Here is a 26,328-nt window from a genome sequence, read left to right as displayed (position 1 = left end):
AGCGATTTAATCAGGCTAAAAAAAGCTAGCCTAAAACGCCTTAAATAACCCCAAACCTCTGCTTGGAGAGTAAGTGAACTCATACATGGGCAGGGTGACTCTTGCTTGATCTGTTCGTCTGTTCAGAGTTTTCAGACTCTTCTCCATTGTTTTCAGTGCGTTCATTTCAGACTCTGCTCCATATGACTCCATTGGTAGATCTGGTTAGAACTTCCGTACGAAGCCCAGTTTAGACAGAACTTCTGTACGAAGCCCACTTTACACATGACATCTGTAGAAAGCTCCGTTTATAAGTTATGCAGAAAGCCCAATTTACACAGAACTTCCGTACGACGCGCAGTTTACATAGAAATTTCGCACGAAGCCCAATTTACACTAGTTACCCAGTTTCGCGAAACCTTCTCTCCCCGGCAAAACTCCATCGGCGGCAAAATCTGTGAAGGAGGCTATTCATACAAACGTTGTTCTGTAGGAAGTACGTTGACATTTATTCTGACCGCCAGTGGACCGACCATGCAGCTCTGACGTCGCCATGAACGCGGGTGACGTTGGAACCTAAACAGTCGTTTCTGACCATTTAGGGTCATTTCTGAGGCCTTGTGGGTTGTCCTGGCGAGCTGGTGGGTTGTCCTCGCGTGTTTGCGGGCCGGTATCGCTGCGTCAGAGCTGTTATTATGGCTGTTTATTACATCTCACATTTCGCGCGTCGCTTTCGTGCCGCAAAAACACTGTTTAGATTAGAATGCGCTTGTGGTGCGCGTACGTCACCCGCGGTTGACGTCACCAGCCCAGCTAATCCACCCCGGCCTACGAGGGAGGCGCCGCGCACATTTCAAAAGCCGTTTTACCCAATAGGAGCGCGTTAATTCGCCCACGTGATGTAAGGATGTTGTAGGCAGCGGAGTCCCGCCCCCGGCTAACAAGTGGCCGTGCAAAATCACTGATCAACAAGCAAGTCGGTTTTGGGAGGGCAACTTCGGCACAGGGCGGAGGTTTTCCCTGGTTTCTACCGCCGATTTCTCGCGTTTTTCCTCATGCAGAGACGAAATGGACGCCCCAGAAGGTGAGATTATCCCTCTCCATGCTTTCAGGCGCTGATTTGAGCCTGGGCGGAGCTGTAGCGGTCTAGCCAGGCCGGGAGAAGGGTAGCGGGGTGAGCTCGCCATGTCGGCGGGCAGAAACAGCGTCAGCCCCCCGGGTTCGGCAAGCAGGCGGTCGGCATGGGAGGACGGCAGCGCCGCCGCCGCCGAACAACCAGCCAGGGTCACCAACTCTAACGACAACCACCACCGGGAACAGAACGGGTCCATGAAAGGGACGTCTCGGCCCAGCTCGGCGGCGAGCGGCAAGAGCTGCGCCGCCGCCGGCCCGTGCGCCAACACCCGTACGGCGTGGAAGGACGCCTCGGTGCGCTCCCGTAACGGCGACCTGCGGCACCAGTCCGTAGACATCGGGTTAGAAGAGCGCAACGGGAAAACCGAGAAGGATAGCCGGGATCCGGGCGACGCCACGGCCCCTCAGAGGGGCCCTACGTGTGCTGACTGCCTCAAGACGGTCTCCAAGGTGTTCAAGTCCAAGAAATTCAAATCTGAGAAGCTGGAGAGACTGTACCAGAGGTACTTCTTCAGGCTGAACCAAAGCAGTTTGAGTCAACTCGTCATCTTGTTGGTTGTGGTTTGCGGCGTTCTGATGGCGTTCTACTACGGCGAAGGGCGCTTGGTACCCGTCTACGGTATTGTACTGGGCGTACTGCTGTCCTTGTTTGTGATTCTCTTGTTCATGTGCAATCGGAACTCGTTCACGCAAAAGCAGCTCAGCGCGACGTGCTACTTCCTACTCGCCGCCATCGCGGTGATCGTGGTACTAGCCGTAACGGCGGCGGACCCGAGAATCGCGTCGGAGGCGGTGTGGATTACGATATTCTGCATCTACCTGGTGTACACGCTGCTGCCCGTACGGATGCGGGTGGCCGTGCTGAGCGGTTCGGCGCTCGCGGTCATACACACGGCCTGCGCTGGCGGCATCAACAGGGACGACCAGCTGTTCCTATGGAAACAGGTCAGTCAGCATCCGCATCACATTTATCTTCATCTTCTTCCTCCTCATCTTCCTCATCTTCCCTCATCACAAATGTATCCATGTCTGTTACTATGGAAACAGGCCAGTCAGCATCATCATCATCTTCCTCCTCATCTTTCTTATCATCTTCCTCATCACAAATGTATCTATGTTACTATGGAAACAGGACAGTCAGCATCCGCATCACTTTTCTCATCTTCTCCCCATGTTCCTCATCATGTTTTATCCTCATCTTCCTCATCACCCCCTTCCTCATCATCTCATCACACATGTATGTATGTCTGTTACTATGGAAACAGGTCAGTCAGCATCCGCATCAATTCTCATTTATCATCTTCCTCATCAGGACTCCATCTATGTCTGTTGGGGTTTGTTATATGTAGGTGTTTTGACTCCAAATTAATAGACAACATATTTACTTAGTCACACCATCAGGCACTCACTCACTCACTCACTCACTCACTCACTCACTCACTCACTCACTCACTCACTCACTCACTCAGGCACTCACTCACTCACCCACTCATTCACTCACTCACTCACTCACCTACTCACTCACTCACTCACTCACAAACTCAAAACATCACTCCTCACTCTCATTTACTCCTATGGAAACAGGTAGCCTGGGTACCATCCCCAGTAGTATATTCGCAAACTCTATAACTGGGTCTGGACTTGAACACATATGTAGCGTCTGGAGTCTAAATATTCGTTCAGATTTTGAACGAGCGCGCTGATTGGTCCTACTCGTCTAAGCCCTTTTTGGGGTGTGTACATATTAGGTAAGGGCCGTTTGGACACGTTAGCGTCCGTTCGAACGTCCGAACGGCAACGTTAAGATAGATCCTTGTTCTTATCTTATTTTCATCAACATGTCCGACGGCGAACCGAACGCTAAAGCGCACATGATATAGCCGTAGTCAGTCTTTCCGCGATCGATCATCAACAGGGCTGACGCACAAGCCGCTCAGCTCTTGGAGGTTGATGTTGACCTCGCAATCACGTCCGTTTTGGACGATTTAGACGGAATATCGTCGCTCAAAAATGAGCAAAAAGATGCATTGAACAATTTCAAAATAGAACGCACCAAGAAAAGGAACACTCGCGCGAAGATCTGTGTTTACAAAACAACAAACATCACTTGAATAAATACAGGCGCGCCATTGGCTGTCGCCTCTGAGGCTCAGCCAATCAAATGAAGCCCCGCTGCTCGGGCTAGCTCATTACGTGACGTCATGACCAATCGTTTTATATGTGTTCAAGTCCAGACCCAGTTATAGAGTTTGCGAATATACTACTGGGGATGGTACCCAGGCTAGGAAACAGGTCAGTCAGCATCCGCATCACTTTCCTCCTCATCTTTCTTATCATCTTCCTCATCATGAATGTATCTATGTCTATTACTATGGAAACAGATGAGTCAGCATCATGACCATCTTCCTCCTCATCTTGCTCCTCTTGTTCAACATCTCATCCCGAATGTATCTGAATTATAACTGTTTATAATGTTGATTGTTTATTGTCCAGTTGCCAGGTTGAGCCCTTTATAATAGCTTCCGGCAGTTCCTGACTTGATATCTATTTATACAGTTTGAACAATAGATCAAATCAGATGTCTTCACGACTCCAACAATGACTCACAACAAGTGTGGGATCTGATGGGTCTGTGTTTCACCCAAAATGTACACACTTAAGGTACATGTAGGTGTTTTGGATCCTGAATTGATAGACAACACATTCACTGACTCACACATTCACTCACTAACTCACACACACACACACACACACACACACACACACACATACATATGCACTCACACACACACTCAAAAGTCATGAAATATAAGTATAACTATAAAACGAAGAAGACTTGTACATCATTAACTAGTTCTATATCACACCTCGCTTCTTAAATTATAAATATCTAGAAATACTGATTTCAGAAAAATCACAGTGATACGGAATGACCCCTGGTAGAGAAGGTTATTTTAACAACCTGGACAAAAACCTAAAAATTGTCTCCCTTATCTTAAACTATATCTATACTTATATATAATTCTATTACCATTATAGTAATATAGATTTCAGAAAAATCACCTCAGTGATATATAATAACCCATATAAAAGTACATATAATAAAATGACTTGCACATAATGAACTACATGTAGTTCTAAATTACACCTCACATGTTCCTTATCATAAATTATATCTATTTATACATATATCTAGAAATACTAATTTCAGAAAAATCACCAGTGATATGTATTAATGTAATAACCCATCCCATGGCAGTATAGAAGGTTATTATAACAGACTGGATGAAAACTTTGGGTGTCCCTTATCTGAAACTATATCTATATTCTATATATTTACATATTTATGCTATTTATATATAATTATATCATCATTATTGTATATATAGATATTTAGAAATACTAATTTCAGAAAAAATCACCGCAGTGATATGCAATAACCCGTGGCAGTAGAAGGTTATTATAACAGCTGTAGAGAAGCAATCACGACTGCGTTCAGAAATGGCAAAAATCCCTCATCAAAAATTCATGACTGTCCATAATGAAGCTGGTGTTGCTCACATAATAGTCAGGCCAGCGGCTGGTATGGTGGGGATCACACCGGCGGGTTTATAATGCTATAATCCGCCAGAGGAGCAACAATTGGGTATCAGTTTTCACAGGACGAAGCAACAACAGGCAGGGCTCGAAATTCATTTTTGGGAATAATTGCACTGGTGCACCCAACCTAGGAAATTAAGTGCACACTGTCACAAAAAATTTTTGGGTGCACCATATACAACTATAAGATATTATTTATTAGAATAAGTAGAAAATCAGCAAAAACTGATATTTCATTTATAAAGAAAAACACTATAACTTTATGTATAACAATTATTTTATGATAATTTTTCTGACACTTAGATGTTAAGAATATGCTGTATACTACTATACATTTAACATCTTTACTGTTTACATACGTAAACCTATGAAAATATTTAGGTGCACAGCTCCAAATTTGGGTGCACTAAGGTGCACATGCACCCAGTATTTCCAGCCCTGTTCTGGGTATCGGTTTTCACACGTCTTGTTGTGACAATATTACTTCACCTTTGATCCAAAGTGCTGTGGCCTTAGACAACAAAAGAGGCACCAACAACAACAGGGAACACTTGTGTATAATACCTGTGTCCTGATTCTTGTTGAACATTGGATCAGGGTCGGATTAAGGGATGATTTGGGGATAATCTTGCCAATCAACCAAAGCAGGGCAAAGGTGAAACGTCAGATTAGAGCAGGATTTATGACGATTAGATTTAGATAAATCTGTGGGTAGGTCAGAGGTTACAGGTGTCAAACTGACTGAAATTACTTTAAAAAAAATTACAACCAATCAAAAGAAGTGTTATCTTTTAGGTATCAATTTTATTTATTTTACCACAAGGTTACACTTAGGTCATTTGACCTTTTTTTTCACATACCTACTTCTGGGACATTAAAAATACACAGTAAATATGAGAAGTACAAAATAGTACAATAACAACGATACACACATACATGATTAAGTCAGCTACTGTTATCTTGCAAATTCAGCATTGTCATGTTTACTTCTCTGTACTGTGCTCACTGATGTACATTAACGATTAAGTGATTTTTGGATTGCGGTTTCTTGCTTTGTTGTTCAGTAAGAATTGAATGAGCTCTCACCACCAGCTCAAAATTAGTCTGGTCCTGCTGACTTTAATCTTTTATGCAATTCGCAAGAAAAATTCCAAAATGCCACGTAACCATGTCTAACATCTCATCCTGTTTGAAGTAAAATGTCTGGATGTTTCTGTATTCAGCCGTGTGGGTGTTTATGTAGCTTGTTAGTTGTACCCAAAATATAATCTCCAAGCAGATGTTTTGATTGACATGATAGTATCTAATATGCCAGTGTTTGTTAGGCGAAAAAGCTCTTTGTTCTCTTTTTATTTTGATGCCCTTTACTTAAGCGCAAAAGAATAGTCTTCCAGGCTTTATACAGAAATAAAAACACAGTCATATACAGCAGATAACATAGTTAAAGAAATTTACACACAAAAAAAATTATGTACAAAATAAAAGGAATATAATCTACATACTAAGTTACTAAGTATATGTCCATTGGTGGATGGCGAACCTATACGTTAAAAAATGATATTGTACGTTAAAAGTGCCCAAAACACATCAAGAATATCAAGAATAAGCCAAAGCCAAACCTCTGCTTGGATTGTTCCCATGACAAGGACGTCAGTTTATGTTATCTGGCCAGATCTTGAAGAGGCACTTGGAGGACCCAGGGTCCTCCACCAATAAAGAAACTATCCCCTGTGAGGATCTAGTAGCTAAATTGACCCCGCACATCCTCCCAACATCATAAATGGATTATAAGCCACGGGGTGTCTGAACCCGACTGCCAGTGGAAACAATGGGAACAGACGACAGACAGTGATTTGCATATTAACTGACGTTTGAAGTTTTGAAAAATGTTGTATTTTATCTTCACTAGTTTTTCAACAAAACATTGCCATACAAGGAATGACACAGACAGTTGCAGCAAACCTAAACACAATCCATGTAACATTTACTTGGAGGTCGTTATACACGATAAGGGCCTACAGTTTCCAATTTGAACAATTCCAGCAGAGATGAGCCTCTGTCAAGCTTCCATGTTTGTTTCAAAAACTTATATCTGTAATCACAAATTGCACATCTTATCCACAGCCAAACTAGATTTGTATTGATATGATAGTTGTATGTTAGAAAATATACAATGTAGAAACATGTAGAAACACATTTGGCGGCTTCTTGCATTATATATTAGAATCCAAGTCTGAAATGCTGAATAGATGAAGTCCCAGTTTATCAGGATTGGCATAGTACATGCCTGTGTAGTTGTTAGTCTATATTCTTGTTGTTTAGTAAAATATTATATGTACTTTTCATGTACATATCCATGTCTCAACATAATGTTGAAGAGGTGTACTTGGTATACTATCTCAGCCTAGCTCTCCCCATGTGTTCACCACGGCTGCCAGTTGCAGAATGAGCTGTGAGAGTTTACAGTACCCGAATTTATTGGGTGGTTTTATAGTCCAACCTTCCTCTTTAAACATTTGGCAGTTTTTACATACCTTCTGGCCTGGTGTGTAAATTTATTGGCTGTTTTCCCACCTGAAACATAACATACATGTTGTATATTTAGCACAAGTCAAACACAGGGTCTGTATTTGTTGTCTCTATAAACAACAGACGACCAGCCATGGTTTAAGGTTGTTGTTAAACGTTGTTGTCAGTAACATAACTGTGGTCATGCTGGCTGCCTGATGTGATTGTGTTTGGTTGGACTGGCGTGTTTATTGTACCCAGAACCTGAATTTAGGGTTAGGATTAGGATCAGGCAATGTTCTGGATAGTCTCTGTGTATCTGGGAACGTATATTTGCTCCAGGCATGGTTCTAGGTAGTCTCCACATAGCCCTAGCAGTCTGGTGTGATTGTGTAAAAATAGTTAGACTGGCGTGTTTATTGTACCCAGAACTGTGCCTGTACAGTTATATGCCTAAATTTTGGATTAGGATTAGAGTTAGGATCATCAGGCAACGTTCTGGATAGTCTCTGTGTATCTGGGAACGTATATTTGCTCCAGGCATGGTTCTAGGTAGTCTCCACATAGCCCTAGCAGTCTGGTGTGATTGTGTTTGGTTGGACTTGCGTGTTTAGTATTGTATACCCAGAACAGTCCCTATACAGTTATATGCCTAAACTTTGGATTAGGATTAGAGTTAGGATCAGGCAACATTCTGGATAGTCTCTGTGTATCTGGGAACGTATATTTGCCACAGGCAAGGTTCTAGGTAGTCTCCACATATCCTGGACCGCCAGGTTTGATTGTGTTTAGACTAGTGTGTTTATACATATAGTATATCATACCCAGAACTGTACCTGTCTAGTTCTATGTCTGAATCTTTGTTAGGATTAGGATCAGGCCTAGTTCTTGATAGTCTCCCCGTATCCAAGAAAATAGATTTGCTCCAGGCACAGTTCTGGATAGTCTCCACACATCAGTCTGGTGTGACTATGTTTGGTTGGATTGGCGTGTTTATTGTACACAGAACCGTGCCTGTCTAGTTCTATACCTGAATTTTGGATTAGGATTAGGATCAGGCACAGTTCTAGATAGTCTTGATATATCAAAGAAGGTAGATTTGCCTATAATGATCCCAAGTAGCCTGGTAGAGGCTATCCTGATCCCAAGGAACCTGACAAATGATAATCTAAGCTTTAACGGCCCAAGGAGCCGTATAGAGGCTAGGGTTATTCCAAAGAGCCTGGTATAGGCTACAATGATCCCAAGATCTAGAAGCCTGTTGGAGGCTAGATTGACCCACATTGCCAGTAATTTGCTCGCTTATGTAGGAGGGAGAATCTGGAGTAAATTGATCCCAGTTATCAGCAGGTGATTATCCAATCAGCACGCATGTTAGTCGTCATGGTAACCACATCAGCACCAGCAGGCCTGGAGAAGCCTGCAGGGAGGAGGGTTGTTTTTTGAGCCTCCAAATGTCTGCTGGGAGCGACAGGATTTTCACTGGTTCATAATTCAAGTTCATAATGAATTTCGAGCCCTGCCATGGGTATAAGTTATAACACATCAGCCTGACAGGCACAGTTCCTGATGCAGTGATGGACCAGCTGAACAATTTCAGCTTATCTGTCTGTTAGTGTCTAACCAAGAATTTATAACTCAAACCTGTTCAATGTCATGATGGGAGCCAGGCTGTTTTTGCTTTATGATATCCAGTTCCATTTCACCTTTTCTCCCAGGTTTTGTGTCAGAGTTTCGTGCAAATTTGCAGGTAACTATTTTCCTTCTGCAATATTGAAAATATCTCTGCAGACTGTAGATGGGTATTTCTAACACTGCATCTGTATTCTGGGTTGTTACCTAGCTAGGTTTTTAGCTGGAACCCTCAGCTGTGTTGATAGCTGGGTTTGTGTTCACCTGAGCTTGTATTCCAGGTTTGATACCTACATGTAGATTTTTAATTGAAACCCCTGTGAACCCGATGCCATGGCCAGGTTCTTAGCTGGCTTATTATGTGGGTTAGCTGGGTTAGCTTCAGAGATAATCTGAAGACATGGATGGAGAATCTCTCCTTTAATTTCTTTTAACATGGTTGGTTGCATGGTTGTTTGTTACCTATAACTGGACCCCCTGTGAGCCCCAATGCCATTGGCCAGGTTGTTAGCTGTGTTTGTTACCCAGGTTTTTAACTGAAACCCCTGTCAGTCCCTATGCCATCAGGCATCAGCCATGGCCAGGTTGTTGGTTATTCCTGTCGTGTCTGCAGCATGATGAATCTGCTGCCGCGGATCGGAGCTGCGCGCTATTTTTAGCTCACCAGGCTGCAGGCTGGCGTGTTACCTGGGCAGCATCTTAAAGGACCTGAGCCGCATCTTAAAACACCTGGATAGCATCTTAAGAACATGAGCTTCGCAAGAACCTGAGCAGCATCCTATGTAAGAATTTTGGCAGCATCTGGCCAGCATGCCGCATTGCCTAAAAAATCTAAGAGGAGGAAAGAAGACATGACAAAGATGCCAGGACTCACCAGTCTGGACTGGACAGTTTAATTGTCTCGGTCAAGAAAAAGAGAAAGTTGAGATACAGAGAGTAATCTGAAGACATGGGTGGAGAATCTCTCCTTTATATATTGAGTTTATTGACTTTGTTCACATTTCAGTAAAATACATGGCAGCTTCATTTGTGTACAAAGATGCTGAATTGCACATTTTACATGATCAACATGATAACAAATTTTAAAAAAACTAGTAAACAATGACATTATTACATTATGATGATAATATTATACGGAATTGAAAAGGTTCTTCAGTCTGAAGTTGCAGGTTGCCTAATTTTTCTTCTGCAATATTGAAAATGTCTCTGCAAAATACAGACTGCAGACGGGCATTTCTAACACTGCAAAATGCAGACTGCAGATGGGCATTTCTAACACTGCAAAATGCAGACTGCAGATGGGTATTTCTAACACTGTAAAATGCAGACTGCAGATGGGCATTTCTAACACTGCAAAATGCAGACTGCAGATGGGTATTTCTAACACTGTAAAATGCAGACTGCAGATGGGTATTCTAACACTGTAAAATGCAGACTGCAGATGGGCATTTCTAACACTGCAAAATGCAGACTGCAGATGGGTATTTCTAACACTGTAAAATGCAGACTGCAGATGGGTATTTCTAACACTGTAAAATGCAGACTGCAGATGGGTATTTCTAACACTGCAAAATGCAGACTGCAGATGGGCATTTCTAGTATTGTTTAAGAAGAGTTAGTGTGATGGAAGACAGACTGGACAACTTGTCTTGGGCCAAGAAAAAGAGAAAGTTGATGTACAGAGAGTAATCTGAAGACGTGGTTGGAGAATAAGATTTGTCCTTTCTTTAAGACGTGTTAGTTTGATGGAAGACAGACTGATTCTCCTTGCAGCAGAAAAAGAGAAAGTTGTTATACAGAGATGAACCTTAAGATGTTGGCATGCTTTAGTCCTTTTTGTCTCATCTGTTTGTATCATATATAATTTGTTAATTGTCAAGTGGCGCTGGCAAAATAGTTGGTCAGGTTAAGTGCAGCGACACTTTGTCTTGTTGTTGTGAATTAAAAAATCTTAAGACATGGGTGGAGAATAAGACAGGTCCTTTAAGAAGAGTTAGTGTGACAGAAGACAGGCTGTTCTTGCAGCAGCATTGGTGCCCCGTGAGGTCAGAGGTCAGGTTTAGCCTGTTCTGGTTAATATCCGGGTTATTTTTAGCGAGGAAAACACACCAGCCAGCTTTATCCAGAACCGTGAGCCCCAAATTTGTACTGATTCAGGGATTGTGCAGCAATAATTTACTGTGATAGAACATTATTATCTGTATCTGTATCTGAATAGCCGGTACAACCGCCCTTCGGCGTAACACACCAGCTTCGCAGGCACACGGCACGGCGGCAGCTACCTATATCACACTGAACGACTTGTTACACTCAATCTTTACACATTTGATTGCAGCAGTTGTTTAAAGCTTTCTAGTGATGATGCCCCAACTGTGTTTGGCTATGAGAAGACAGACCAAGTTCTGCTTGGTGCCCTGTGAGGTCAGAGGTCAGGTTGAGGCTGTCCCGGTTAGCCTGGTTATTTTTAGCGAGGAAAACACACCAGCCGGCTATTTCCTGCCCGGTCCCAGCGCTAATTATACCCCGCTATTCCTGGGCCCGTGATCAGTTTTGGTGTCGGGATGACCAAATCAGGGACTGGAGCATCGCAGGCATGTCCCCTACAGGAGGGACACAGACTTACACAGGAAACAACTCATCCTGCAAGGCTGTGGGAATGAAGAAGCCTCTACTACTCTAATAGCTGGAAAATAGTAGAAATTGGCCAAAATAAAAGGAATAGTATACCAGGGGAGTTATCCGGCCCGAGAGGGTACATTTTGCGACCCACTATTTTTCAACGATCAGGACAAGCAGAATCTGGTATATCCAGAACCGTGCTTTATCCAGAACTATGAGCAATGTTCTGGATAGTCCACGCGTATCCAGAACTGTGCCTGGGGCAAATCTACGTTCTTGGATATGCAGAGACTATCCAGAACTGTGCCTGATCCTAACCCTAACCCATTCAGGCACAGAACTAGATAGGCACCATTCTGGATACAATAACTGTGGGTAGAGACAAACTGGACGACTCAAGGCTCCAGACCAGCTTCTTCTATATCTTGTGAGAAACTAACTCATGTGTCTGAGGGCTGAGGGCAAACTTTATAACTGAAGCTCCCCCAGTGTGAGTTGAATTTGATCCCGTCTGCCCCACCCCAGCCCCAGCTAAATATAGCCTCCTGTTTCCCCCTGACTACTATATAGGGCCACAGGGATCAGCTCAAAACTTCTGGTCACACCGGCTTTAAAACAACTTCATGTTGTGTTCTATATTCATAAATTCATTAACAAAGATATGTATATGATTTAAGAAACAAGTTCATCATCAATTGTAAAGGAAAATGATATTGTTGTTACAGTAATATCTTTCATTGAAACTAATTTTGTTAGAAAATTATAGTGAATGTTTGAAACCGGCCCATACCTGTCAGGCCCTATTTTAGAGTATTCCACATGTAGGTATGAAATGTCGTGATAAGATTTATACAGACATTGTAGGTGTCATGTTTGCATACAAACAAACTTTATTTACGTTTGCACGTTCTGTGGCTGTTGCTTTTCTATCCATGACTGAACACAGAACAACCTAGGGTAAAATTTAGCAATAGTATAGGTGTTAAATGGGTACCAGACTTCAGTTTGTGAGGTAAAAGGCAGTGGAAGGAGAGGGATGGGCTCTGTCTTTCAAACACCGTGCACTAGACACAGTGGATCAACAAGTCAAGTCAACTTTATTGCACAACAACTGTAACAGGCACACAGCATTAGCTCTTCAGAGTTACTACATATCTAGCTGATATCTACTCTAACGTCTACAGTAATGCTTATAAGCTTTATGTAATGAAACTAACACTTTAATACTATTTCATAAAGGTGATGATAAAGGTTATACAATATGTATGGAACATAAAAACACCCCGCTGCCCCACGGCCTACATTTCCCCAAACCTTCACCCTCCACAACACACCATAAATAACCTTCTACTAATCTCCATCCTCTGCACACCTGTGGATGTTTGTTTACCTGGTTACCTAGCGACAGATACGAAGGTTTGTTTGGATCCAGGCAACATTAAGTCTGATTACAGGGACTATCTCTGACCTTTGCGATTCCCTGGCACCGATTTGGGTCAGGTGCTTTCCCCACACACTATACAAGGCGGGTTTTTAAAAAAAAAAGGAAAATTTAGCCAATTATATGGAGAATAATTGACTCTAGCTATAGGGGAGTTTAGCCAGCATAGAGGTAATTTCCTCGCGGACTGACTCTCCTGGCCAACTATTTATTTCCCCTTTTTACGGATTCCTGGTGGAGGTTACAATGTAGATCTGGTGGGGTTTTGCCGGGACGGCTGGCTTCAAAGTTGAAATTTTTCCTGTTTTCTTCTTTTACAATCAGGTTTCCCTAGAATAAATGACAATGAATTTTACTGCATATTCATGCCCAACATGGGCCACATGCGCTAAGTTAGATATAAATAACTGACTCAGAGATACAAGGGTAGAAGGAACAAGTGCTACATTACTGTGCTACGTCTACAGGATCTCTTCTCTCTTTTGGAAACATGTATGAACAAATTTACATAGGTTTTTATTTACATCATAGTTCATGGATGTCATAATATGTTTGAACAATTCTGTTTTTGGTTACAAGAAATAAAAGTAGAAACAACGTCTGTCAAAACATTTGTATTTCCTACTTTTCTACCTTTGGAAGGGCCAAATGTTCCGTGTCTTTCCAGCAGTATAAATGTCAGCAGAGTTAAATATTTGGAGCGGAGCGGAGGAAATGCCAGACTAACCGCGCAGTTCCGGAGACTGACGACCTGATACTAACTCTGCTACATTGTAACAAACACACAGGTCGCCACACGGTGCCAGCTGTCACTGTGTGCTACATACATGTAACAAACACAGGCTGCTACAGGGAACCAGCTGTCACTGTGTTAGTTTGTGCACCTTTCTTCTCAGTTTTAAATCATTTAGAAACCATTTCAGAGTCTTTGTTTGGCATTTTATATGGACACTTCTATTTTCAATGTCAGTGTTGAAAACTAAATGACTGTCCTGTCAATATTGAAAACTAATTGTGTTATGTTTCATCACTCCATTGTTAGATAATGGAGCTAGAAAAGGTCAATCAGCTCAAAAAATGCATGTCTCTTGCAGGGGTCCACACAAAAAAGGTTAGGGTTGGTAGTTTTTTTTCTAGGGTTGGTCGGGAAACAGGAAGCACAACGTTTTTTCCTAAGGCCTTAGTAGTGGAGTTAGTTTGCTATCTGTACCGTGTTGTGTTAGTGGTTGTAGTAAACAGTGCCTCTGTCTGTGTACGGATGCCAGTCGGCTTGTAACTTTGCGCAGGGTAAACTCAGAGAACCACAAACCACAAACATGCCCATCTTCCTGGTGTCTTGTGTTTGCTGTACATACAGGCGGTACCTGGGGGTGTCTCTGGGGTATCTCTGGGTTCTCATGCCCAAACTACCCTGGGTTTAAAAAGATACTGCACAAAAGAAAACCCATTAAAAAGCTAAAAATAGACCAAAACCCCAAACCCCTGCTTGGAAAGTAAGTTATTGCACCTATTATATTCAAACCTCCTTGATTTGACTAAATTTCCCTGTTTCTAAACCTGCGAGAAGAGATTTGGGAGAGTTTTAGTCAGAATCCTGATGGATGAAGCTGTGAGCTGCTGGGGCTATTTTTAGTAACACGTCATGGCGAGTCGTTAATCTTGTCTCTTGTTGAGCAGAGGGAAGAACCTTGCAAAAACCCCAGGCTGCGAAATGGCTACATGTACTATAATATGATATATATATACTGTCAAAACTGCCCAAGAATTCTTGACAGGTAGTCACTATAGATGCTGTTCTATATTTAGTAACACGTCATGGACTGGTGGTCACTATAATCTTGTAATATAATCTAGTCGATAGACAGGATTCTTCAATGGGAAAATATTATCTAAGGGACCAGTGAAAAGTGGTTACATTAATTTGGTAGGTGGTCTTTATCATTTTTATGTAGAGGTGGTCAGATTATAATATATTAGGGTTTGAACTTTGACTGTATGTACATGCACAATGTCCTTGATATATTTACATAATGAGAGATAAAACATGTTGCAGCCTTATATAATTACTGATCAACTTTCAAGCTAATATATATATGAAGGTTTTATCCTTGGTGTTGTATAAATGTCATGCTGGTGTTGCCTGGAGAAGCCTGCTTTGGTTATGGAAGATTTTTGTGTTTCTATTAGAACAAGGAGGTTAATTAAACTGAACAAAGGACTTTGATTAGAACAAAGGACAGCCTTATGTACCACAAGTCTGTGTTACACAACTAGAAAGGAGTCAAACAGTTCAAACCTTTGTCACAAAAAAACTGTTACAGTAGTTTAGGCCACATCAATATCATTTGTTGGTTGTTGGATTTTTAAAAGTATGAAGTGACAGGGAAAAACAAATAAAATAGGCTTAGGCATCAGATAGTCCCAAATGCTACAATAGGATCAACGTTAACAAACCAGGTGGGTTTAAAACTTTCACTGACTGAGTGAATTAAGTTACAGAAAGTCCTGCCATCCATCCATCCATCCATTAACCCTGGATGCCAAACTCGTTTGGGGCCGTCCATCTGACCTCCAATTGTTTATTTTCTAGGCTGGTCCCACAGTTTTTGTAAGGCTGAAGTTTTCCTGCTAATAACTTAGCAGCTACAAACCTGTCCATCTGTGCATGGTGTGTTTGTGTCTTTTTCTTTGCTTTATCGCACAAACAACATCTCATTTTCTTCACAACAGAAAGAACCTCTAGAACTGTTCACAGAAATAAAACCTTTTACTAAAAGTTTCAGCTCAAAGTTTAGTTTCATTTCCCTTACTCTTGAAATAATATAGTCCATAGTGGTGCTGTACTGAAGCAAAATGGTCAATATCAGCTAAAAAAAATACTAATTATGTGTTTGTGTTGTCTTCTGTGGTAAGCTGCTGTGGACTGTTATCTGTGTTTGGTTCAACTTCATTACGCTGATATGGAGTCAGATTACAGCTGATAGGGGGTTGGATTACAGCTGATATGGGTTGGATTACTAATAAGGGCTTGTTTGTCCGATTTCCTACAGTTCAAAACAGGCAAGTTCAAAAGGGCAATGACCTGCAGGTTATTTACCAGTTCATTAGCAAATTGGCTACATCAGGCTTCTAGCAGTTCTCTTGTATCCAGAACCGTGCTTTATCCAGAACCATGCAGGCACAATTCTGGATAGTGCCTGAAGCAAATCTACAAAATGTACATTCTTGGATACACAGAGACTATCCAGAACCGTGCCTGATCCTAATTCCTAACCCTGGCCCATTCAGGAATATCAATAGGACTGCGTACTCTCCAAGCAGAGGTTTGGGTTTTGGGTTATTTTTTTTGCCCTGGAATTTTTCTTTCAAATTCCAGTCAAAAAAAGAAACCCCAATAAAAAAAGTTTTAAAACATGCCAAAAATAACCCAAAACCCTAACCTCTGCTTGGAGAGTAAGGAGTTTGTACTAGATGGACGGAAAATTGTAACTGCTAGGAAGACAAGAACTCCAAGAACTTTCCAAAGGAAACATGTAACTTAGCTAGCTGTAGCGGTCCTTTTGTCTGTAGTGTGTGTGGAGCATGTCTCCCTAAAGACTGATTACACGCTCCATGGAGCATATGATGTTAGCCTTTGTTGGTGTTTGTTAGAGATCCGTGGAGCATATGATGTTAGCCTTTGTTGGTGTTTGTTAGAGATCCGTGGAGCATATGATGTTAGCCTTTGTTGGTGTTTGTGAGAGTCTTTATGTGGGAGTAAATAATCCTGTAATACCACCTGTCAGATACAGGGCAGAGATTGAATCCTGTCACCTACGTACAGGGGAGAGACACGAGTCAGCAGTTGTCTGTGCTATATTTTATGGACTTCATACATGAAACAGCCTTTCCTCTCCTGGGAAAAAACAAAACACTTGTTGCTTTTTATCAACACCTGTTACCAGCGTTAGTAGACATGCATTTAACTTGAGTCTGCTTTATCTTAGACTCCATGAATGAGTCTGTAGAAAACAAAACAGTTTTCGCTTTTTATTGATGCCACCTGTTACCTGTGTTAGTATAGACATGTATTTTTATGTTTATCAATGCCACCTGTTACTAGTTTGTTATTTGTTAGTATCCATGCCCTACAGCTGACCAATGATGATGTTAGCATGTAGCCATATCACATGTATCTTTCAATCTTTGCTTTGGGCAGTTTTTTTCAAAACCCTTATAAATTATCATGTACATGTAACATCCGTGTCCATAATATCACCAGGGTCCATAATATCGCCACCTTGAGAAACAGTGTGCTTAAAGATATTTTTACTGCAACATACTTTTGGTATGCACTCCTGCACACCTCAAATGTACATACCTAGGGTGTGTTGCAGTAAAAATATCTTTAAGCACACTTTTTCTCAAGGTGGTGATATTATGGACCCTGGTGATATTATGGACACGAATGTTACACACCCCAAATTTGGCAACTGGCTGGAGCGCCAGCTTGCTACTCGAAATGTTAAAAAAAGTTTGTACACAATTGGAGGAAATATGGTACGATATTTCATGGTAAAAATTGGTTCAAAATCCTAAATTCCTAGTGTTTTTCACAGCTTTACTTGCCCAGTTATCTGCAGCAGACAGCCAGAGATTGTAGAATTCGGCAAAAATAGTGTATTACTGGCCAGTGGATTTTTGTCTGTTGAGTACAAAATTTTTTTGGCCATCAAGAGCGGCAAAATTCTGTCAAATAGAGAAAAGATGGGCTCTGGCTAGAACACTGGCACTGCCGACACTACCATTCCCCCATGCCATCTTTAGTCTCTGCCAATGTTGTTTAAAAAAAAGGAAAATTTGAATAGGGAGAATAATTCATTAATTGTCTAGGAGAGTTTAGCCAGCGTAGTCTACAAGAGTTCATTTGCTCAAAAATTAACCCTTTCGCAGACTGACTCTCCTGGCCAACTATTTCCCTTTTTGTGCGGAATTCTAGGATCCGTACCCCACACACAAACAATGCAGGTTTAGAAAAAAAAGCAAAATTTAGGCAACAGGGAGAATAAATTGACTAGGGGAGTTTAGCCAACCTAGTTCATTTGACGACTTCAGAAGGGGAAATTAACCCTCTCGCGGACTGACTCTCCTGGCCAACTATTTCCCTTTTTTTTTTTTTTTTTACGAAGGAAGGCCTGTGGGGTTTGGCTGCTGCCACATGTTAGTGTTTGTGTGTGTCGGAGGTTCTCAACACTCGTCTGTGGAATTTCCCTCCTTTGTGACATCTCAGCACAGACATGAACTGTCAATCACTCCTGACGTCATGGTGACGTCATGGCAACAGGACAGATGGGTTAGGTGAGGGGGCACAGTGTTAGAAATACCCATCTGCAGTCTGCATTTTGCAGAGACATTTTCAATATTGCGAAAGAAAATACTCAAAGCTCAGCATCACAGACACTGAGTTTTGTTGATTTTAAGATTTGTGACACATTTTTAATGTTGTCCCTCCAGTTCAGTATTAATTATTATATGCATTGTCATGAAACTTGGTAGGTGGGTAGGTCTTATTGAGACCTAGAAATCATTAGATTTTGGGCCCCGAGGTGGCTTTCGTTGGTACTGTAGCACAACTTCCGGTTTTGATATCTCGTGATCTGGACATGCTATTGCTAGGGTCACGGATTTTTTATAGTAGATTGCTCTTGGTCTAGGAAAGAAGTGACATGAGTTTGGGCCCCCTAGCAGCTTGTTCTGGAACTGCAGGGCAGTTTGTTGTAAAATCTTTGAGGGAGAAATTTGGCAACACAACCAAACAGGACTTGCAGTTCTCTATTGTTGGTAGTTTTACTACTCTGTCCACTTCACACATGCTTCAGGGGCTACAGAGTAAACAGTTCCCCAAGACTGTTTATAATACCAGCGTTACTGCGTAAACTTGCTGTAAAGTTGCGTAAACTTGCTGCGTAAACTTGTAGTAAGGCTGCGTAAACTTGTACTGGTTGGATAAACTTGCAGTATAGCTGCGTAAACTTGCAGTAGAGGCAGGTAAACTTGAGTATATATATAAGCAAAGTGTTAACTTGCAGTAGATATCAACGTAGACTGGAAAACACATTTTGGGTGTGAATGTTAGAATTTACTTGGCTAAAATTAGTAAAAACCTGAATTACACAATTTCTGGTCTAGCATAGAAAGACATTCGGGGACTGTGTTAAACCTAATTAATCTTAAGCCTTCTACTGTAAGTTCTAACTTTCAGTTTCAGCTTATCCCAGAAATCACAGTGAAATTCCACATGATAAATTTTCTAAATGAGCAAACTTCCCCCATGTTATGTTTACTAAGTATATATCCGTCACACTTATTATACAATCTACATGTAGTTACAGAGATATTTGTCTGGCATTAATGATATGGTATACATCAAAAATACTGATTCATTATTTGAAGTCTTTACTGCTCTATAAATGTCCTAATTTTAATTTATCAATTTTCTAGTCCAGCTTTTTCTGAAAGTGCATTGAAATTCCACCTTTTTAGAAGAGAACTTCCCCTGTATTATGTCTACCTTATATATCTGTCACAATTATAGTAACTGTTACTGTTAGATGTTAATAGTTACAGAGATATTTAATAAGTTGATGAGGTAAAATAATGTGTTATTTGCTGTCTTTACTGGTCTGTAAATGTCTATATTGGCACCAAGTTCTAGGTAGAGCCATGATATCATGCCGTGTTATAGTTAGGGAGCTGTATAAATACATGTGGTGCTTTTGGGATCTGGTCTATGTCGGGATGACGCCCAACTTAAACTTGACCTTGACAGTGTTCCGGTACGGTCAGAGGTCAATGTTAGCCATCCCAAGGTCAATGTCATGCTGTTTACCCTGGACTGGACCAGAGGAAAGATGAACAAGATGGCCGCCAGCTAGAATGTTGTCTGAGTAAAGAGACTTTACACAACCAAGTCTTTTATTCAGCCGACGTTTCGGTGACCGTCTGTCACCTTCCTCAGGGCTCTAGATAATCTGATTTCAGCAAAGAAAAGAAGCCTTCAAGTACTATTACCAACCAAGGATTGAGGTGTTCAAAAACTGTTTTTTTACCCTAGAACTATCGTAGAGTGGAACTCACTGTTACCAAGTACAGTACTAAATAAGGGACATTATCTATATATAGCTTTCAACAATGCTTACAGTTATATGTGCAAAGCTTGTGTGTTATGCTGAATGGTGGTTATACCGGCTATATAAATAGAAGTGTACAGATATACCTACTAGTAAACAACATGAAAGCCTTTCAGACATTTGTACAGCACTTGCATGTGGCAGGTTGATCTCACAAATGTAATGTAAAGCGCACTTAGAAGGCACTTGTCCCACTTTCGAGTGATCACTTTGTAGTTATTTGTAGCACAAAAACCACCTCTTCTTACGTCAAACCCGTAACTCTATATATCAGAATGATTCTGTTTATATATTCTGAGATGTGTCCTGGTTACCATCCACATTACCATCTAGACTAAAGTCTGGGAACCATATCCTCATAACTTACCCTGGCTGGTACATGTATATACTTGAGCTGTAACTCTATCATTTGTGTAAGTTTGGAAAATGTGCCCTAGTTCTAGTCTGGGTCTAAAGGGGGCCCGCAAGCCCTTTTCGTAGAGCGTAATCAGCCGTTTTAATTCTACGTAGAGCGTAGACGGACCACTCTTCACTTTTTGTGTAGAGCGTATTTGCCGTTTTAATTCTACGTAATGCGTTGTAGCCACTTGGAATATATCATAAAGCGTAATCGAGGGTTTCCGAATTCAGCGTAGAGCATTGTCGGGACCCCCCTTGCAGGCTGTCAAGTCTGAAGTCTAAAAAAGCAAGAAAAAAAAGAGATAATCCCTCCCTACCGACCCTAATTTTTTTCAGGACTGAAAGTGAAACAGAAAACACAACATTTTTTCCCTTCAGGCTTGGCCTTACAGCTGGTTTAACTGTACTAAGGCCACACCAATTTAATTTGTTGGTTCTCGGATTTTTGGAAAATATGGTTAACTAGAAAAACCTAATGAAAGCAAAGCCTGAGGACCTGGTTGATGCCTCGGTGGACTCAGTGTTATGTAGTAAATACAGTCATATTCTAGTTTTCTTGCTATCCCTCTCATTTTATGATGTCCGCTTGCTATCTTTTGAACTAAAAATGTCCGAGAACCAACAAAATGAATTGGTGTGGCCTAACTTGCTCCTTTACTTTACTAGTCTCCATTCCTTGACCCAGACCAGTTTTACACTGAAGGCTAGTAGCTACTGTACTCTTGTATCTTCTACTTCTACAAACAAACTGCACTTACAAGTTACAGTTCAAATTTGTTCCTCCTGGTTAAAGAAATAAACTTCACTTTAACCCACTAAGTGTGCCGTAAGTTGTGGTTAGATAAATAAACGAAAACCCAGAAAAGCACAACTGCACTTCTGTACTCTGCTAAAAGAAATAAACTTGACATGTATAAAGGCCAAAAAGCAGTTACTCAAGCAACTGGATATGATTTTGGAAACGGTCAGACATTTCAGCTAGTCTCCACTAGCTTTTGTCAGAGACCAGAGGGGAAATGCAGGTTTATAAGCACAAACTATTGATTGATATGCAAATAAAGGGAAGACAAATTTCGTATAACCTTCATCGACGAAACTTGTATAAAACACATCCAAACCACCAGTATTATAATATATTTTGCTGACATGCTATTTATTTCATTGTATATGGTGCACCCAATATTTTGTGTGCACCTCTTCCTAAAAATGAATTTCGAGCCCTGGTTATATAATGTAGTGGGTGTTTTGTTAGTTTTATATTTGATGGGTTATATAATGCACCCATTGTTGTTATGGGTGTATGACAGGGGTTTTTCTAAACAGGGGAATAAGGGAGCTGCTCCCTCATGTAACCAGCCAGCTCCCTCATACCAATTTTCAAATTGAACCCTATGTGGCTACTTACACACCATTTAGTCTTTCTCAAATTCAAAATGATATTTTCCAGTAGAGATGTAAAGACAACACAACAATGCATTCTAGCATTACAAACTGTGTTACTCTCATTAAAAAAATTTTCTAGAAAAAACCCTGTATGATATAACATCTGTGTCCATAATATCACCAGGGTCCATAATATCGCCACCTTGAGAAAAGGTGTGCTTAAAGATATTTTTACTGCAACATACCCTAGGTATGTACATTTAAGGTGTGCAGGAATGCATTATAACCAAAAGTATGTTGCAGTAAAATATAATCTTTAAGCACACTGTTTCTCAAGGTGGCGATATTATGGACCCTGGTGATATTATGGACACGGATGTTACAGTATAATGTCAGGGTGATTATGTCCCCATTGTACTGTATAAGGGTGTATATAATGTGGTGATTATAATGTCCCCACCACTCTAGTGGCAGCAGCGGAAATTAAAACAGGTTCCTGCGTTTGTCTGTGGTGTTTTTCCGCCCGCCGTGCGAGAGTGGAATGAACGGACTCTGTGTGGACCTCGTTAGCGGGATAATAACGACTTCGTTTGTGGCGGCAGTGCTTCATTAATGGCTGCTCTGTTAACGGACCAGAAATAGCCGCTTTGAAGCGATGCCCCGCGGGATTCTGGGATTGACGTCAGCACTGCTGTGGAGTTTGTGTGGTTACAGGGTTAGGGGTTAAACGTGGGTAGGCCACACCAGTTTAATTTCTTGGTTAACGGATTTTTCTAGAAAAATAATGGAGCGGGCGGGCGAATAAAAAAATAAAAAATAAAAATAGGCGTAGGCATCCTATTATGGCCCAAAATGGTACGATAGGAGCAATGAAGTTAACACACCAGGCTGGTTCAAAATGTAAACAATGAATTTTGAACTTTTAATGATACCATTGCATTGAAAGATGGAATAACTGTAACAACTAGGATGAAATTTATAAAAGGACTGTTTTCAACTGTTCAGGGCAAAATATGAGCATTTTGCAGTTGATTCTGAATTTTTACACAATCCCTGAGAGTGTTTAAGGACGGTTTGCACAAATACCTCCATCAGTAGCTCACGCACAAGAACTGTTCCACAGGATTGTCAGTTTTTTTAATTATGTATATTGTAAATATGTTATTGATTTAGATGTATTTGTGACTTGTCCAGTTGTCAACTATGTTTGTATAATGTATTGTCTGTATGTATGAATACCAGGAAGACTAGCTAACTAATGGTTATTCTAATAAAGTTTCAAAGTTTATTTTTATTTGCAAATCAGAAGAAAATGAAGCGGGCGAATCCGTTAACCATGAAATTAAATTGGTGTGGCCTTATGGTCTGTTCTGTTAATTCTTACTCAAATAATGTAATGGTCAGACAGGAGTATAAAACACTCATACTAGTAAAATTGCAACATCATGTAACCCAATGCTAGTTACCATGGGATTAAACGTGGGTCATGTTCTGATATTATGGGTGAAACGTTTGGGTCATTACATGTAATGTACATACAAATATAAACGTTAGGCCACATAAAACTACCTATTAGCATTAGAATACAGAAAACTACCCAAGAAAGAAAGATTGCTTTTGATAAAATGTTTATACAGAAACACAACAAAAGTTCAGCTACTCTGGGGAGCTTTCGAGACGCACTCTGTCTCCTCTTCAACCCGGTTAAGATCTCGTCTTTGAGTTCTCTTGGTCTTCATTTTTATCTTGTTCAAAAACCCTTAGGAGATACAGCATTGACTCAGACGTCAGACATCTAAAACATTGCATTTTGTTAGCCTCCGTAGCAGGCTTATAGAACTGGGGGTTTGGTGGTCTTCGGCTGTTTTCTGATTAGCCTCCGTAGCAGGCTTATAGAACTGGGGGTTTGGTGGTCTTCGGCTGTTTTCTGATTAGCCTCCGTAGCAGGCTTATAGAACTGGGGGTTTGGTGGTCTTCGGCTGTTTTCTGATTAGCCCAGTTCTAGGAAAATGGGGGTAATTCAACCAGGTCGGCTATGTTGTCTATATGCAATCAGAAAATAGCACATAAAAGCTCCCAAAGACCCTGAAGACCCCCAAACCCCCAGTTTTTGGCACGCTGTGGAGGCTAGCATTTTGTCCCATTTACAACAAGATCTATCCCCGTGTTGTTGAGTTAGTTCAGCCCAGAAACAAGTCAGATGAGATGTATGATAGAATAAGCTGATGGCTCAGGGAGTATTTTAACCACAGCTAATTATTACCTCCTCGCTAACGAGCGCTCTTATTGTCTATTTTTACCTGGGGTTAACGACAGGCTAACGACAGGTTGTTTTACCTGCCTGGTAATTATTACCTTCCAGCTAACGAGCTTTAATATCTAATATGTTCTATTTTTACCCATAACTACAGGCTAATGGCTGGTGGGTGGGTGAAGCATTATCATTACAAGTGTCATTCATAAAACAGTTTTGGGCCTAGGAAATAAAACGTTGTGTTTCCTGTTTTCCGACTGACTCTAGAAAAAACTGCCGACTCTAGCATTTTGTGTGTGAACCCTGCAAGGGACATGAATTTTTTTAGCTGATCCACCTTTTCTAGCTCCATGATCTGACACCTGAGTGATGAAACGTTGTACAATTGGTTTTCCAACATTGACATTGAAAATACTGTATACGTTGGACCACTACTAGACAAGTAAAATATTATAGACTGGTTTATTTGCAGAAACACATACTTCATACATACATAGTACAGTAGGTTAGAAGCTTTTTGCAGCCAAAGGCTGAATTGAGAAGCTTTTACAAATTTTTAAAAAATTACATGACTAATACATAATATATATACATAAAAAAGTGCCTTTGAGAGGCATTTAAAACACCACTTATACGCTAGAATAATACACATTTATGACTAAAATTACATCATACAACTTCTGTTGGCAAATTACTTAGGTACAACTGACAATAATAAAAAGTACAATTACATCATGTGCAACAACATAAAATGAAATCTACTGTATGGCAAGGTTATTCAGTATGTTCAGCATTGTGGGGACAGGACTGCATAAATATCTTTTTGTCCCAATGGGTGGTTTGTAGCGCTGTGTTTGCCTTAGCTGCATGTTGTGTGAGTGGTTACTAACTGGGGGTAGCCAGGGGGCGTGCCTAGACCTAGTGGCTGAAAGGGCAAAGGCCCGGCACAGGGTCAGTCTCCGTTCAGACAGACGTTGGAGGTCAAGAGTTGACAGGGCCTCGGAATACGAGTGATAGCTTCTGCCCAGCATGATTCTGCATGCCCTTTTCTGGATTCTTTCTATGCTGTCAGATTGTTTTTTGTGATACCCGCATTCCAACAGGGCGTGGCGTATTCAACTATTGGTCGAATATACCCACAATACACTGTGACAAGGTCAGAGCTTGGGAGGCCAGCTCGACGCAGCCTACTTAATAAGTATAACCTTCTACTGCCCTTGGACACCATGGCGTCAACTTGATCAGACCACCGTAGGTCAGAGCGTATGTGCAAACCAAGTAACTTTGCTTGTGTAACTATGCTAAGTGGCTGACCTCCGAGAGTCAGTGGCTGCATTACTGGGGGGGTTCTCATAAAGCAGAAATACATTGCTTTACATTTTTTGGGGTTAAGTAACATGGAGTTCGTTTCGGCCCAGGTGTCCAATGAGTCAAGGTCAGTCTGAAGTTTAGTTGGGGTTGACACAGTTCTAACTTCTCCCAGGTTCATGTCATCGACATACTTCCAGTGTGGATTATTAGTATTAGGTTTTGCGTCATTGATCATGGCGAGGAACACCAGTGGGCCCAGTAGAGTACCTTGGGCCACTCCACAGTCTAGTCTGTGTTACACTATCTCTCACTTCTGGTGGTTATTGGGCAGGCTACTAGGAGCACAATTTTGTCAGGCTAAAGAAGAGTACTACTAGTATCAGGTATTCTAGTATTTCTACTCTACAGTTACCTAAATAGTGGAGCCATTCACAGATTAGTGACAATGTGTCAATGGTGCCCAAGACTGTGTGATAAATATGTTAAATCAACTGTACAGAAAATTATGTATCTACTTCAGAACTCTTCTAGCAGTCATCCTGTAATTTATCATTGTATAGTGATAGTGAATTGGATGAAGAAATGATCAAATATAGGTTACCATGACAGGGCTTGAAATGTCGGTTGCATGTGGAGGTCTATTTGTATATAATTTGTACTGAGTCAGGAACAGTGTTTATGTATACATGTGGGTTTTGCATGTGGATTTTCATTGGCTGTATTGATAATTCCCACAATTTTTAGTATGATCCATACAGTTTTTGTATGATCCATTCTTCTCAAAGTCTGAGTGGTGCAGGTAAAATTTGTCTGGTGCAGGTACAGGTAATTTTCAGTGTGACTTGTACCAGTGCAGGTGTGATGAAAAAGGATTTGGAGTCCTGCATGACGTATGGTTG

The 26,328-nt window shown here is 41.1% G+C and overlaps 1 protein-coding gene across 1 annotated transcript in view; it reads left to right on the top strand.

Moving 5' to 3' along the window:
• The first annotated feature begins 888 nt into the window (after window positions 1-888).
• LOC109488308 (adenylate cyclase type 5-like) overlaps window positions 889-26,328 on the top strand; it is a 49,587-nt gene continuing 24,147 nt past the window's right edge. The window contains exon 1 of the mRNA XM_019792502.1: window positions 889-2,058. Within this exon, the coding sequence (XP_019648061.1) occupies window positions 1,165-2,058 (894 nt within the window). The 5' untranslated portion in view covers window positions 889-1,164. The remainder of the gene's footprint in view (window positions 2,059-26,328) is intronic.

The sequence above is a fragment of the Branchiostoma belcheri genome, unplaced genomic scaffold, assembly GCF_001625305.1.
Source record: "Branchiostoma belcheri isolate BF01 breed outbred unplaced genomic scaffold, Haploidv18h27 scaffold93, whole genome shotgun sequence".
Lineage (NCBI taxonomy): Eukaryota > Metazoa > Chordata > Leptocardii > Amphioxiformes > Branchiostomatidae > Branchiostoma > Branchiostoma belcheri.
Note: the sequence above shows the minus strand (reverse complement) of the source record. Positions and strands in the feature narration are given on the sequence as shown.